We start from the raw sequence: 12,497 nt of genomic DNA, 5'->3' as shown, positions 1-12,497 counted from the left end.
CTGGTGTTCTCTGCACTACTCTTTAAATTGTTTGTCAATATTGTAACTGTGGTTGTTGGAGTGACAGTGCTATAACTCAGACCTGGTGTCTTTTGTCCAGATCCGTTCAAATGAAGATAAAGTAAAGAAGATCTTTTACAGCATCACTGGTCCAGGAGCTGATCAACCTCCTGTCGGCCGTTTCACCATGGACCGAGATACTGGTATTCTGTACGTCACACAGCCATTGGACAGAGAAGAGGTGGCCAAGTACATGGTAAATAACCTCTCTCAATTTTTCTGGATCTGACTGGGACTCATGGGAAAACCCACAGCTCCCATCTCACATTTCACCTGAAAAGTAAATTTATCCTGGCGTACACTACCGGTCAAAAGTTTGGGCACACCTTCTCATTCAATGTTTTTCTTTGTTTTTCTTACTTTCTACATTGTAGATTAATACTGAAGACATCACAACTATGAAGGGACACATATGGAATTATGCAATGCTGTGTTGTTTTCTTCTACCTCACTGCATATCTGTAGATCAGTGATCTAGTTTAAAACCAGTGGCTAGAACGTGCATCACATGGGTTATTCTTGCATGTACTGTATTGTAATACAAATGTGCCTCTGTGCAGTTTCAAGCGCACGCTGTGGCAGAGGGTTCAGGAAATGTTGAGGAGATCATGGATATTGTAGTAATTGTGATTGACCAGAATGACAACAAACCTGTTTTCACTCAAGACACCTACCTGGGGGAAGTCCCAGAGGCCTCACCAAAAGGTACTGTCACTGAATTTTATGTAAGTCTGAAAAATATGTTGTTGGTGTTCAACTGTTTCACATTCATCAGAGAAAAGAGCTGAACAGAGCTGTGAATGTCTGTCCTAAACTGAAATCCAGGACATGCTCCTACTGCACAGTGGCTGTGCCAGTCCTGAATGGGACTTTTTCTACGTAACCTCTAACCCCACCAGATAATGTGGTTGGCTAATGAAAGCAGTTAAAACACAATTTTCATGGTCTTCTCTCAGTAATTATCCTCTGCTCTAGGTGTTCTATAGCCAGAAAATAGACAGTGAAAAGTTAACGAAGGCAATTTTCCCTAAATTTACGCTATTATTAAACATTGGAATTGAAGCTCTCATGCTAAGAGGTCAAGAGTAAGATACTTTCCAGGTGACAGAATATGGGTCGAGGTAAGTGCCAATTTCAAGTTTCAGAAAAACTGGAAAGAAGATGAATCAGCAAAAGAATAAAGATGTAAACTGAAAAAAATTATTGTGAATGACTGTAGTGAGCATGCTAATTAAGCAGAGCCCCCTCACCATGTTAATAAAGTAGAAATCTTCCTCTATTGAGTAAACGGAATTCTATGGAGAGGACTATGCAGTGTGTCCGAAAGCCAAGTGATAAACAACTTAGAGAACTACTCAGATCATTACTCTCATCTGGCAGTTGTATAAAATCTGCCTCTTGTTTTCTGTCTGCACAGTGCATCACTTGTTAATTGTTGGTTAGTGATCACTGATTGTACTACTTTTTATATTTGGTGGTGATTTGAGTCCCTTATATAGGGTGTAATAATTCTCACAAGATATTGAGACAAGACTAGAAAATGACTGACAGACTGACATAGCATGCACACCACAGTCACCAGGTAAATTGTTAGGTTGGAAAGAAAACTAACATACTCTTGGTCTTGGATAGTCCAGCTTTATTCTCTAAATCACCTCTTTAATGAAGTGTTGTGAATACTTTGAGAAGCCTCTGTCCTTAATGTACACTTCTGAAATTTCCTCTTCTGTCCAGGTCATGAGGTGATAACAGTTAAGGCCACAGATGATGACGAGCCAAATTCTGACAACTCGGATGTCCGCTACCGTATTCTGAGCCAGACTCCACAGTTTCCCAGTGACAACCTGTTTGTCATCAACCCAGTCACTGGAGTTATCAGAGTCAATGATGATGGGCTAGATAGAGAGGTGAGGATTTTAAAACATATTTTGGCTGTCTTAGGGTGCTGTCACACCTAACTGTTAAAATTGTTTGTGTTTCAAACCTGTCCTGCACCAAGACAGACTGAAAAGGTGGTTTTTGGTCCGCTGTCAAACTGGTACAGTTTGTTTACTGTCCAAATGCAAAGCAGTCTATATATGATTAGAGCTGTGTAATAGTAGAACAGTTAGATTGGTATGAAAGTACTGATTAAGTTCACATAGTCACTCTACCAGTCATGGGAACTATCATAGGCATCTGCTACTGGCTGTCTTGACAGATAGGGGCATTATGATAAACTGATACTTATCTGGAAATCAATGCTTAAGAGACATATCACTACACTGAAGCAAAATCACAGACTCTGTGTTTCCCAAGAGAAATTATACAGCATAGGTGCAACACAAGAAACGGCCTCATTCATTTTGTTATTTGGACATTAAAAAAAACTTGAATAATATGTTTAGTGTCACCTTTTCATCAGTATGTCAGGCCTGACGTAGATGTTGGTAAAATGATGGCAGAATGTTTAAGCCTTCCACTTGATGAGTTAAATTCATTGTATGTCTCCTTCAACAGAAATATCCAAAGTACACTCTGGTGGTAGAGGCAGCAGACATGCAGGGAGAAGGGCTGTCTGGACAAGCCAAAGTAAACCTCACTGTAACAGATAGCAACAACAATGCTTCAGCCTTCACTCAGTCCTCTGTAAGTACAACATATATGTGAGTGGAAATTTACTGTTTCCAGTCATAAGATATACTTACTGAGATAACCTGATAGTTCCATTTAAAATAAAGTTCTGGCCCCCAGATAAATTTACAGTAAGTCTAATATTCAGCTGCCCAGTCTCCACTTGACTCACCTGAGCATGTGTGATGTGAGCAGCTGCCTGCAGTTTTATATATGTGGGTCAGACAGTGGTTGAGTTCTCCTATATCTGCAGATAATGGCAGAAGTAGCAAAGAGTTTGGTGGTAATTCTCTCTGGGTCATAGGTGTAATTTCATCTGATGTTACCAATAAATATTGTTCCCTAATACTGTTATCTGTATTTCTATTCATCTGTTCTCTATACTGTGTATGGGTGCAGTGTTACTTGAGGGAGAAGCCTATCCTGGCTCACATTGGTTAAGGGGTGTAGTAAACAGAGTCAGATGAAGCTTTTTAAGCTAATGCTGATGTCTACTATAAGTTTAGCGCATGTCTTTGTCTCAGCTAATTCCCTGCACCAGTCTGAAAGCGGGTGTCTTTAGAGCTACAATAATCAACATTTTAATGTTAACAATCAGCAAATACTACATTTCGGTAGAGTTTGGCAACACAATGCTCAGCAGCAGATTAGACAGATTTTTGACCACCACAAGAGAGAAATACCAAGCATTCACTGCTAAACTGACAGATAAATGTACAGTAAGTCCAATATTCTGCTGCCCAGTCTCCACTTGACTCACCTGAGCATGTGTGATGTGAGCAGCTGCCTGCATCTACATCTTGGACTGTAACAGGGTTATGATAGTCTGATGAAGCTAATGCTGATGTATATGATAAGATTAGTACCTTTCTTTGCAGTTGGTCCATTTCTAGCAGTGTTGTACTATTCCATCCCATATTGACTAAATGTGTGTATGTGTGCAATCAATCCACAGGTGCCTGTTCAGCAATTCCCCAAGACTAGTGATGGGCTGAGGAGGAGGAGGAAGAGAGACTGGATTATTCCTGACATCAAAGTTTCTGAGAATGACAGAGGACCCTATCCCCTTAAAGTATCTCAAGTAAGAGGAGCTACAGCCCTGCGTGACTTAGAATTTGATGCTGAACTGAATTTGGAATATTTGACTCTGCAAAGGATGTCTCCATGCTGGTTTCCACTGCACTCATGGTGGAAACCGCCATTCCTCCCTAAGTAAAACCATAGTTACAATTAATTATTAACCATGAGATACTTGAACTTGAATTAAAATGTTAATTATTCAGAACAGCAAAATTGATTTTATGACAATGGTTGAAGTATGCTGTTGTAAGGAGAAATCAAAAGATTGTTTTCTTGCAGTAAATGGAGAACTAAGTTGTTCTGGTGTTCTCTGCACTACTCTTTAAATTGTTTGTCAATATTGTAACTGTGGTTGTTGGAGTGACAGTGCTATAACTCAGACCTGGTGTCTTTTGTCCAGATCCGTTCAAATGAAGATAAAGTAAAGAAGATCTTTTACAGCATCACTGGTCCAGGAGCTGATCAACCTCCTGTCGGCCGTTTCACCATGGACCGAGATACTGGTATTCTGTATGTCACACAGCCATTGGACAGAGAAGAGGTGGCCAAGTACATGGTAAATAACCTCTCTCAATTTTTCTGGATCTGACTGGGACTCATGGGAAAACCCACAGCTCCCATCTCACATTTCACCTGAAAAGTAAATTTATCCTGGCGTACACTACCGGTCAAAAGTTTGGGCACACCTTCTCATTCAATGTTTTTCTTTGTTTTTCTTACTTTCTACATTGTAGATTAATACTGAAGACATCACAACTATGAAGGGACACATATGGAATTATGCAATGCTGTGTTGTTTTCTTCTACCTCACTGCATATCTGTAGATCAGTGATCTAGTTTAAAACCAGTGGCTAGAACGTGCATCACATGGGTTATTCTTGCATGTACTGTATTGTAATACAAATGTGCCTCTGTGCAGTTTCAAGCGCACGCTGTGGCAGAGGGTTCAGGAAATGTTGAGGAGATCATGGATATTGTAGTAATTGTGATTGACCAGAATGACAACAAACCTGTTTTCACTCAAGACACCTACCTGGGGGAAGTCCCAGAGGCCTCACCAAAAGGTACTGTCACTGAATTTTATGTAAGTCTGAAAAATATGTTGTTGGTGTTCAACTGTTTCACATTCATCAGAGAAAAGAGCTGAACAGAGCTGTGAATGTCTGTCCTAAACTGAAATCCAGGACATGCTCCTACTGCACAGTGGCTGTGCCAGTCCTGAATGGGACTTTTTCTACGTAACCTCTAACCCCACCAGATAATGTGGTTGGCTAATGAAAGCAGTTAAAACACAATTTTCATGGTCTTCTCTCAGTAATTATCCTCTGCTCTAGGTGTTCTATAGCCAGAAAATAGACAGTGAAAAGTTAACGAAGGCAATTTTCCCTAAATTTACGCTATTATTAAACATTGGAATTGAAGCTCTCATGCTAAGAGGTCAAGAGTAAGATACTTTCCAGGTGACAGAATATGGGTCGAGGTAAGTGCCAATTTCAAGTTTCAGAAAAACTGGAAAGAAGATGAATCAGCAAAAGAATAAAGATGTAAACTGAAAAAAATTATTGTGAATGACTGTAGTGAGCATGCTAATTAAGCAGAGCCCCCTCACCATGTTAATAAAGTAGAAATCTTCCTCTATTGAGTAAACGGAATTCTATGGAGAGGACTATGCAGTGTGTCCGAAAGCCAAGTGATAAACAACTTAGAGAACTACTCAGATCATTACTCTCATCTGGCAGTTGTATAAAATCTGCCTCTTGTTTTCTGTCTGCACAGTGCATCACTTGTTAATTGTTGGTTAGTGATCACTGATTGTACTACTTTTTATATTTGGTGGTGATTTGAGTCCCTTATATAGGGTGTAATAATTCTCACAAGATATTGAGACAAGACTAGAAAATGACTGACAGACTGACATAGCATGCACACCACAGTCACCAGGTAAATTGTTAGGTTGGAAAGAAAACTAACATACTCTTGGTCTTGGATAGTCCAGCTTTATTCTCTAAATCACCTCTTTAATGAAGTGTTGTGAATACTTTGAGAAGCCTCTGTCCTTAATGTACACTTCTGAAATTTCCTCTTCTGTCCAGGTCATGAGGTGATAACAGTTAAGGCCACAGATGATGACGAGCCAAATTCTGACAACTCGGATGTCCGCTACCGTATTCTGAGCCAGACTCCACAGTTTCCCAGTGACAACCTGTTTGTCATCAACCCAGTCACTGGAGTTATCAGAGTCAATGATGATGGGCTAGATAGAGAGGTGAGGATTTTAAAACATATTTTGGCTGTCTTAGGGTGCTGTCACACCTAACTGTTAAAATTGTTTGTGTTTCAAACCTGTCCTGCACCAAGACAGACTGAAAAGGTGGTTTTTGGTCCGCTGTCAAACTGGTACAGTTTGTTTACTGTCCAAATGCAAAGCAGTCTATATATGATTAGAGCTGTGTAATAGTAGAACAGTTAGATTGGTATGAAAGTACTGATTAAGTTCACATAGTCACTCTACCAGTCATGGGAACTATCATAGGCATCTGCTACTGGCTGTCTTGACAGATAGGGGCATTATGATAAACTGATACTTATCTGGAAATCAATGCTTAAGAGACATATCACTACACTGAAGCAAAATCACAGACTCTGTGTTTCCCAAGAGAAATTATACAGCATAGGTGCAACACAAGAAACGGCCTCATTCATTTTGTTATTTGGACATTAAAAAAAACTTGAATAATATGTTTAGTGTCACCTTTTCATCAGTATGTCAGGCCTGACGTAGATGTTGGTAAAATGATGGCAGAATGTTTAAGCCTTCCACTTGATGAGTTAAATTCATTGTATGTCTCCTTCAACAGAAATATCCAAAGTACACTCTGGTGGTAGAGGCAGCAGACATGCAGGGAGAAGGGCTGTCTGGACAAGCCAAAGTAAACCTCACTGTAACAGATAGCAACAACAATGCTTCAGCCTTCACTCAGTCCTCTGTAAGTACAACATATATGTGAGTGGAAATTTACTGTTTCCAGTCATAAGATATACTTACTGAGATAACCTGATAGTTCCATTTAAAATAAAGTTCTGGCCCCCAGATAAATTTACAGTAAGTCTAATATTCAGCTGCCCAGTCTCCACTTGACTCACCTGAGCATGTGTGATGTGAGCAGCTGCCTGCAGTTTTATATATGTGGGTCAGACAGTGGTTGAGTTCTCCTATATCTGCAGATAATGGCAGAAGTAGCAAAGAGTTTGGTGGTAATTCTCTCTGGGTCATAGGTGTAATTTCATCTGATGTTACCAATAAATATTGTTCCCTAATACTGTTATCTGTATTTCTATTCATCTGTTCTCTATACTGTGTATGGGTGCAGTGTTACTTGAGGGAGAAGCCTATCCTGGCTCACATTGGTTAAGGGGTGTAGTAAACAGAGTCAGATGAAGCTTTTTAAGCTAATGCTGATGTCTACTATAAGTTTAGCGCATGTCTTTGTCTCAGCTAATTCCCTGCACCAGTCTGAAAGCGGGTGTCTTTAGAGCTACAATAATCAACATTTTAATGTTAACAATCAGCAAATACTACATTTCGGTAGAGTTTGGCAACACAATGCTCAGCAGCAGATTAGACAGATTTTTGACCACCACAAGAGAGAAATACCAAGCATTCACTGCTAAACTGACAGATAAATGTACAGTAAGTCCAATATTCTGCTGCCCAGTCTCCACTTGACTCACCTGAGCATGTGTGATGTGAGCAGCTGCCTGCATCTACATCTTGGACTGTAACAGGGTTATGATAGTCTGATGAAGCTAATGCTGATGTATATGATAAGATTAGTACCTTTCTTTGCAGTTGGTCCATTTCTAGCAGTGTTGTACTATTCCATCCCATATTGACTAAATGTGTGTATGTGTGCAATCAATCCACAGGTGCCTGTTCAGCAATTCCCCAAGACTAGTGATGGGCTGAGGAGGAGGAGGAAGAGAGACTGGATTATTCCTGACATCAAAGTTTCTGAGAATGACAGAGGACCCTATCCCCTTAAAGTATCTCAAGTAAGAGGAGCTACAGCCCTGCGTGACTTAGAATTTGATGCTGAACTGAATTTGGAATATTTGACTCTGCAAAGGATGTCTCCATGCTGGTTTCCACTGCACTCATGGTGGAAACCGCCATTCCTCCCTAAGTAAAACCATAGTTACAATTAATTATTAACCATGAGATACTTGAACTTGAATTAAAATGTTAATTATTCAGAACAGCAAAATTGATTTTATGACAATGGTTGAAGTATGCTGTTGTAAGGAGAAATCAAAAGATTGTTTTCTTGCAGTAAATGGAGAACTAAGTTGTTCTGGTGTTCTCTGCACTACTCTTTAAATTGTTTGTCAATATTGTAACTGTGGTTGTTGGAGTGACAGTGCTATAACTCAGACCTGGTGTCTTTTGTCCAGATCCGTTCAAATGAAGATAAAGTAAAGAAGATCTTTTACAGCATCACTGGTCCAGGAGCTGATCAACCTCCTGTCGGCCGTTTCACCATGGACCGAGATACTGGTATTCTGTATGTCACACAGCCATTGGACAGAGAAGAGGTGGCCAAGTACATGGTAAATAACCTCTCTCAATTTTTCTGGATCTGACTGGGACTCATGGGAAAACCCACAGCTCCCATCTCACATTTCACCTGAAAAGTAAATTTATCCTGGCGTACACTACCGGTCAAAAGTTTGGGCACACCTTCTCATTCAATGTTTTTCTTTGTTTTTCTTACTTTCTACATTGTAGATTAATACTGAAGACATCACAACTATGAAGGGACACATATGGAATTATGCAATGCTGTGTTGTTTTCTTCTACCTCACTGCATATCTGTAGATCAGTGATCTAGTTTAAAACCAGTGGCTAGAACGTGCATCACATGGGTTATTCTTGCATGTACTGTATTGTAATACAAATGTGCCTCTGTGCAGTTTCAAGCGCACGCTGTGGCAGAGGGTTCAGGAAATGTTGAGGAGATCATGGATATTGTAGTAATTGTGATTGACCAGAATGACAACAAACCTGTTTTCACTCAAGACACCTACCTGGGGGAAGTCCCAGAGGCCTCACCAAAAGGTACTGTCACTGAATTTTATGTAAGTCTGAAAAATATGTTGTTGGTGTTCAACTGTTTCACATTCATCAGAGAAAAGAGCTGAACAGAGCTGTGAATGTCTGTCCTAAACTGAAATCCAGGACATGCTCCTACTGCACAGTGGCTGTGCCAGTCCTGAATGGGACTTTTTCTACGTAACCTCTAACCCCACCAGATAATGTGGTTGGCTAATGAAAGCAGTTAAAACACAATTTTCATGGTCTTCTCTCAGTAATTATCCTCTGCTCTAGGTGTTCTATAGCCAGAAAATAGACAGTGAAAAGTTAACGAAGGCAATTTTCCCTAAATTTACGCTATTATTAAACATTGGAATTGAAGCTCTCATGCTAAGAGGTCAAGAGTAAGATACTTTCCAGGTGACAGAATATGGGTCGAGGTAAGTGCCAATTTCAAGTTTCAGAAAAACTGGAAAGAAGATGAATCAGCAAAAGAATAAAGATGTAAACTGAAAAAAATTATTGTGAATGACTGTAGTGAGCATGCTAATTAAGCAGAGCCCCCTCACCATGTTAATAAAGTAGAAATCTTCCTCTATTGAGTAAACGGAATTCTATGGAGAGGACTATGCAGTGTGTCCGAAAGCCAAGTGATAAACAACTTAGAGAACTACTCAGATCATTACTCTCATCTGGCAGTTGTATAAAATCTGCCTCTTGTTTTCTGTCTGCACAGTGCATCACTTGTTAATTGTTGGTTAGTGATCACTGATTGTACTACTTTTTATATTTGGTGGTGATTTGAGTCCCTTATATAGGGTGTAATAATTCTCACAAGATATTGAGACAAGACTAGAAAATGACTGACAGACTGACATAGCATGCACACCACAGTCACCAGGTAAATTGTTAGGTTGGAAAGAAAACTAACATACTCTTGGTCTTGGATAGTCCAGCTTTATTCTCTAAATCACCTCTTTAATGAAGTGTTGTGAATACTTTGAGAAGCCTCTGTCCTTAATGTACACTTCTGAAATTTCCTCTTCTGTCCAGGTCATGAGGTGATAACAGTTAAGGCCACAGATGATGACGAGCCAAATTCTGACAACTCGGATGTCCGCTACCGTATTCTGAGCCAGACTCCACAGTTTCCCAGTGACAACCTGTTTGTCATCAACCCAGTCACTGGAGTTATCAGAGTCAATGATGATGGGCTAGATAGAGAGGTGAGGATTTTAAAACATATTTTGGCTGTCTTAGGGTGCTGTCACACCTAACTGTTAAAATTGTTTGTGTTTCAAACCTGTCCTGCACCAAGACAGACTGAAAAGGTGGTTTTTGGTCCGCTGTCAAACTGGTACAGTTTGTTTACTGTCCAAATGCAAAGCAGTCTATATATGATTAGAGCTGTGTAATAGTAGAACAGTTAGATTGGTATGAAAGTACTGATTAAGTTCACATAGTCACTCTACCAGTCATGGGAACTATCATAGGCATCTGCTACTGGCTGTCTTGACAGATAGGGGCATTATGATAAACTGATACTTATCTGGAAATCAATGCTTAAGAGACATATCACTACACTGAAGCAAAATCACAGACTCTGTGTTTCCCAAGAGAAATTATACAGCATAGGTGCAACACAAGAAACGGCCTCATTCATTTTGTTATTTGGACATTAAAAAAAACTTGAATAATATGTTTAGTGTCACCTTTTCATCAGTATGTCAGGCCTGACGTAGATGTTGGTAAAATGATGGCAGAATGTTTAAGCCTTCCACTTGATGAGTTAAATTCATTGTATGTCTCCTTCAACAGAAATATCCAAAGTACACTCTGGTGGTAGAGGCAGCAGACATGCAGGGAGAAGGGCTGTCTGGACAAGCCAAAGTAAACCTCACTGTAACAGATAGCAACAACAATGCTTCAGCCTTCACTCAGTCCTCTGTAAGTACAACATATATGTGAGTGGAAATTTACTGTTTCCAGTCATAAGATATACTTACTGAGATAACCTGATAGTTCCATTTAAAATAAAGTTCTGGCCCCCAGATAAATTTACAGTAAGTCTAATATTCAGCTGCCCAGTCTCCACTTGACTCACCTGAGCATGTGTGATGTGAGCAGCTGCCTGCAGTTTTATATATGTGGGTCAGACAGTGGTTGAGTTCTCCTATATCTGCAGATAATGGCAGAAGTAGCAAAGAGTTTGGTGGTAATTCTCTCTGGGTCATAGGTGTAATTTCATCTGATGTTACCAATAAATATTGTTCCCTAATACTGTTATCTGTATTTCTATTCATCTGTTCTCTATACTGTGTATGGGTGCAGTGTTACTTGAGGGAGAAGCCTATCCTGGCTCACATTGGTTAAGGGGTGTAGTAAACAGAGTCAGATGAAGCTTTTTAAGCTAATGCTGATGTCTACTATAAGTTTAGCGCATGTCTTTGTCTCAGCTAATTCCCTGCACCAGTCTGAAAGCGGGTGTCTTTAGAGCTACAATAATCAACATTTTAATGTTAACAATCAGCAAATACTACATTTCGGTAGAGTTTGGCAACACAATGCTCAGCAGCAGATTAGACAGATTTTTGACCACCACAAGAGAGAAATACCAAGCATTCACTGCTAAACTGACAGATAAATGTACAGTAAGTCCAATATTCTGCTGCCCAGTCTCCACTTGACTCACCTGAGCATGTGTGATGTGAGCAGCTGCCTGCATCTACATCTTGGACTGTAACAGGGTTATGATAGTCTGATGAAGCTAATGCTGATGTATATGATAAGATTAGTACCTTTCTTTGCAGTTGGTCCATTTCTAGCAGTGTTGTACTATTCCATCCCATATTGACTAAATGTGTGTATGTGTGCAATCAATCCACAGGTGCCTGTTCAGCAATTCCCCAAGACTAGTGATGGGCTGAGGAGGAGGAGGAAGAGAGACTGGATTATTCCTGACATCAAAGTTTCTGAGAATGACAGAGGACCCTATCCCCTTAAAGTATCTCAAGTAAGAGGAGCTACAGCCCTGTGTGACTTAGAATTTGATAGCTGAACTGAATTTGGAATATTTGACTCTGGCAAAGGATGTCTCCATGCTGGTTTCCACTGCACTCATGGTGGAAACCATCATTCCTCCCTAAGTAAAACCATAGTTACAATTAATTATTAACCATGAGATACTTGAACTTGAATTAAAATGTTAATTATTCAGAACAGCAAAATTGATTTTATGACAATGGTTGAAGTATTCTGTTGTAAGGAGAAATCAAAAGATTGTTTTCTTGCAGTAAATGGAGAACTAAGTTTTTCTGGTGTTCTCTGCACTACTCTTTAAATTGTTTGTCAATATTTTAACTGTGGTTGTTGGAGTGACAGTGCTATAACTCAGACCTGGTGTCTTTTGTCCAGATCCGTTCAAATGAAGATAAAATAAAGAAGATCTTTTACAGCATCACTGGTCCAGGAGCTGATCAGCCTCCTGTTGGCCTTTTCACCATGGACCGAGATACTGGTATTCTGTATGTCACACAGCCATTGGACAGAGAAGAGGTGGCCAGGTACATGGTAAGTAACCTCTCTGGTGTTAGTTGTCTACAGACAAATTTTATGGATCTGACAGGGAGTCATAGGAAAACCCACATGAG

At 39.9% G+C, this 12,497-nt stretch overlaps 1 protein-coding gene across 1 annotated transcript in view; it reads left to right on the top strand.

The window, feature by feature from the left end:
* Positions 1–12,497, top strand: part of LOC108895764 (protocadherin Fat 4-like) — a 78,168-nt gene that overhangs the window by 14,238 nt on the left and 51,433 nt on the right. Inside the window, 16 exon segments of the mRNA XM_018694673.2 lie at positions 101–256; positions 621–765; positions 1,795–1,967; positions 2,560–2,688; positions 3,629–3,754; positions 4,154–4,309; positions 4,674–4,818; positions 5,848–6,020; positions 6,613–6,741; positions 7,682–7,807; positions 8,207–8,362; positions 8,727–8,871; positions 9,901–10,073; positions 10,666–10,794; positions 11,735–11,860; positions 12,262–12,417. Coding sequence (XP_018550189.1) covers positions 101–256; positions 621–765; positions 1,795–1,967; positions 2,560–2,688; positions 3,629–3,754; positions 4,154–4,309; positions 4,674–4,818; positions 5,848–6,020; positions 6,613–6,741; positions 7,682–7,807; positions 8,207–8,362; positions 8,727–8,871; positions 9,901–10,073; positions 10,666–10,794; positions 11,735–11,860; positions 12,262–12,417 — 2,343 coding nt within the window.

This window comes from Lates calcarifer, linkage group LG16_LG22 (assembly GCF_001640805.2).
Source record: "Lates calcarifer isolate ASB-BC8 linkage group LG16_LG22, TLL_Latcal_v3, whole genome shotgun sequence".
Taxonomy (NCBI): Eukaryota; Metazoa; Chordata; class Actinopteri; family Centropomidae; genus Lates; species Lates calcarifer.
The sequence above is the reverse complement of the archived record's forward strand: the minus strand, read 5'-3'. Positions and strand labels throughout refer to the sequence as shown.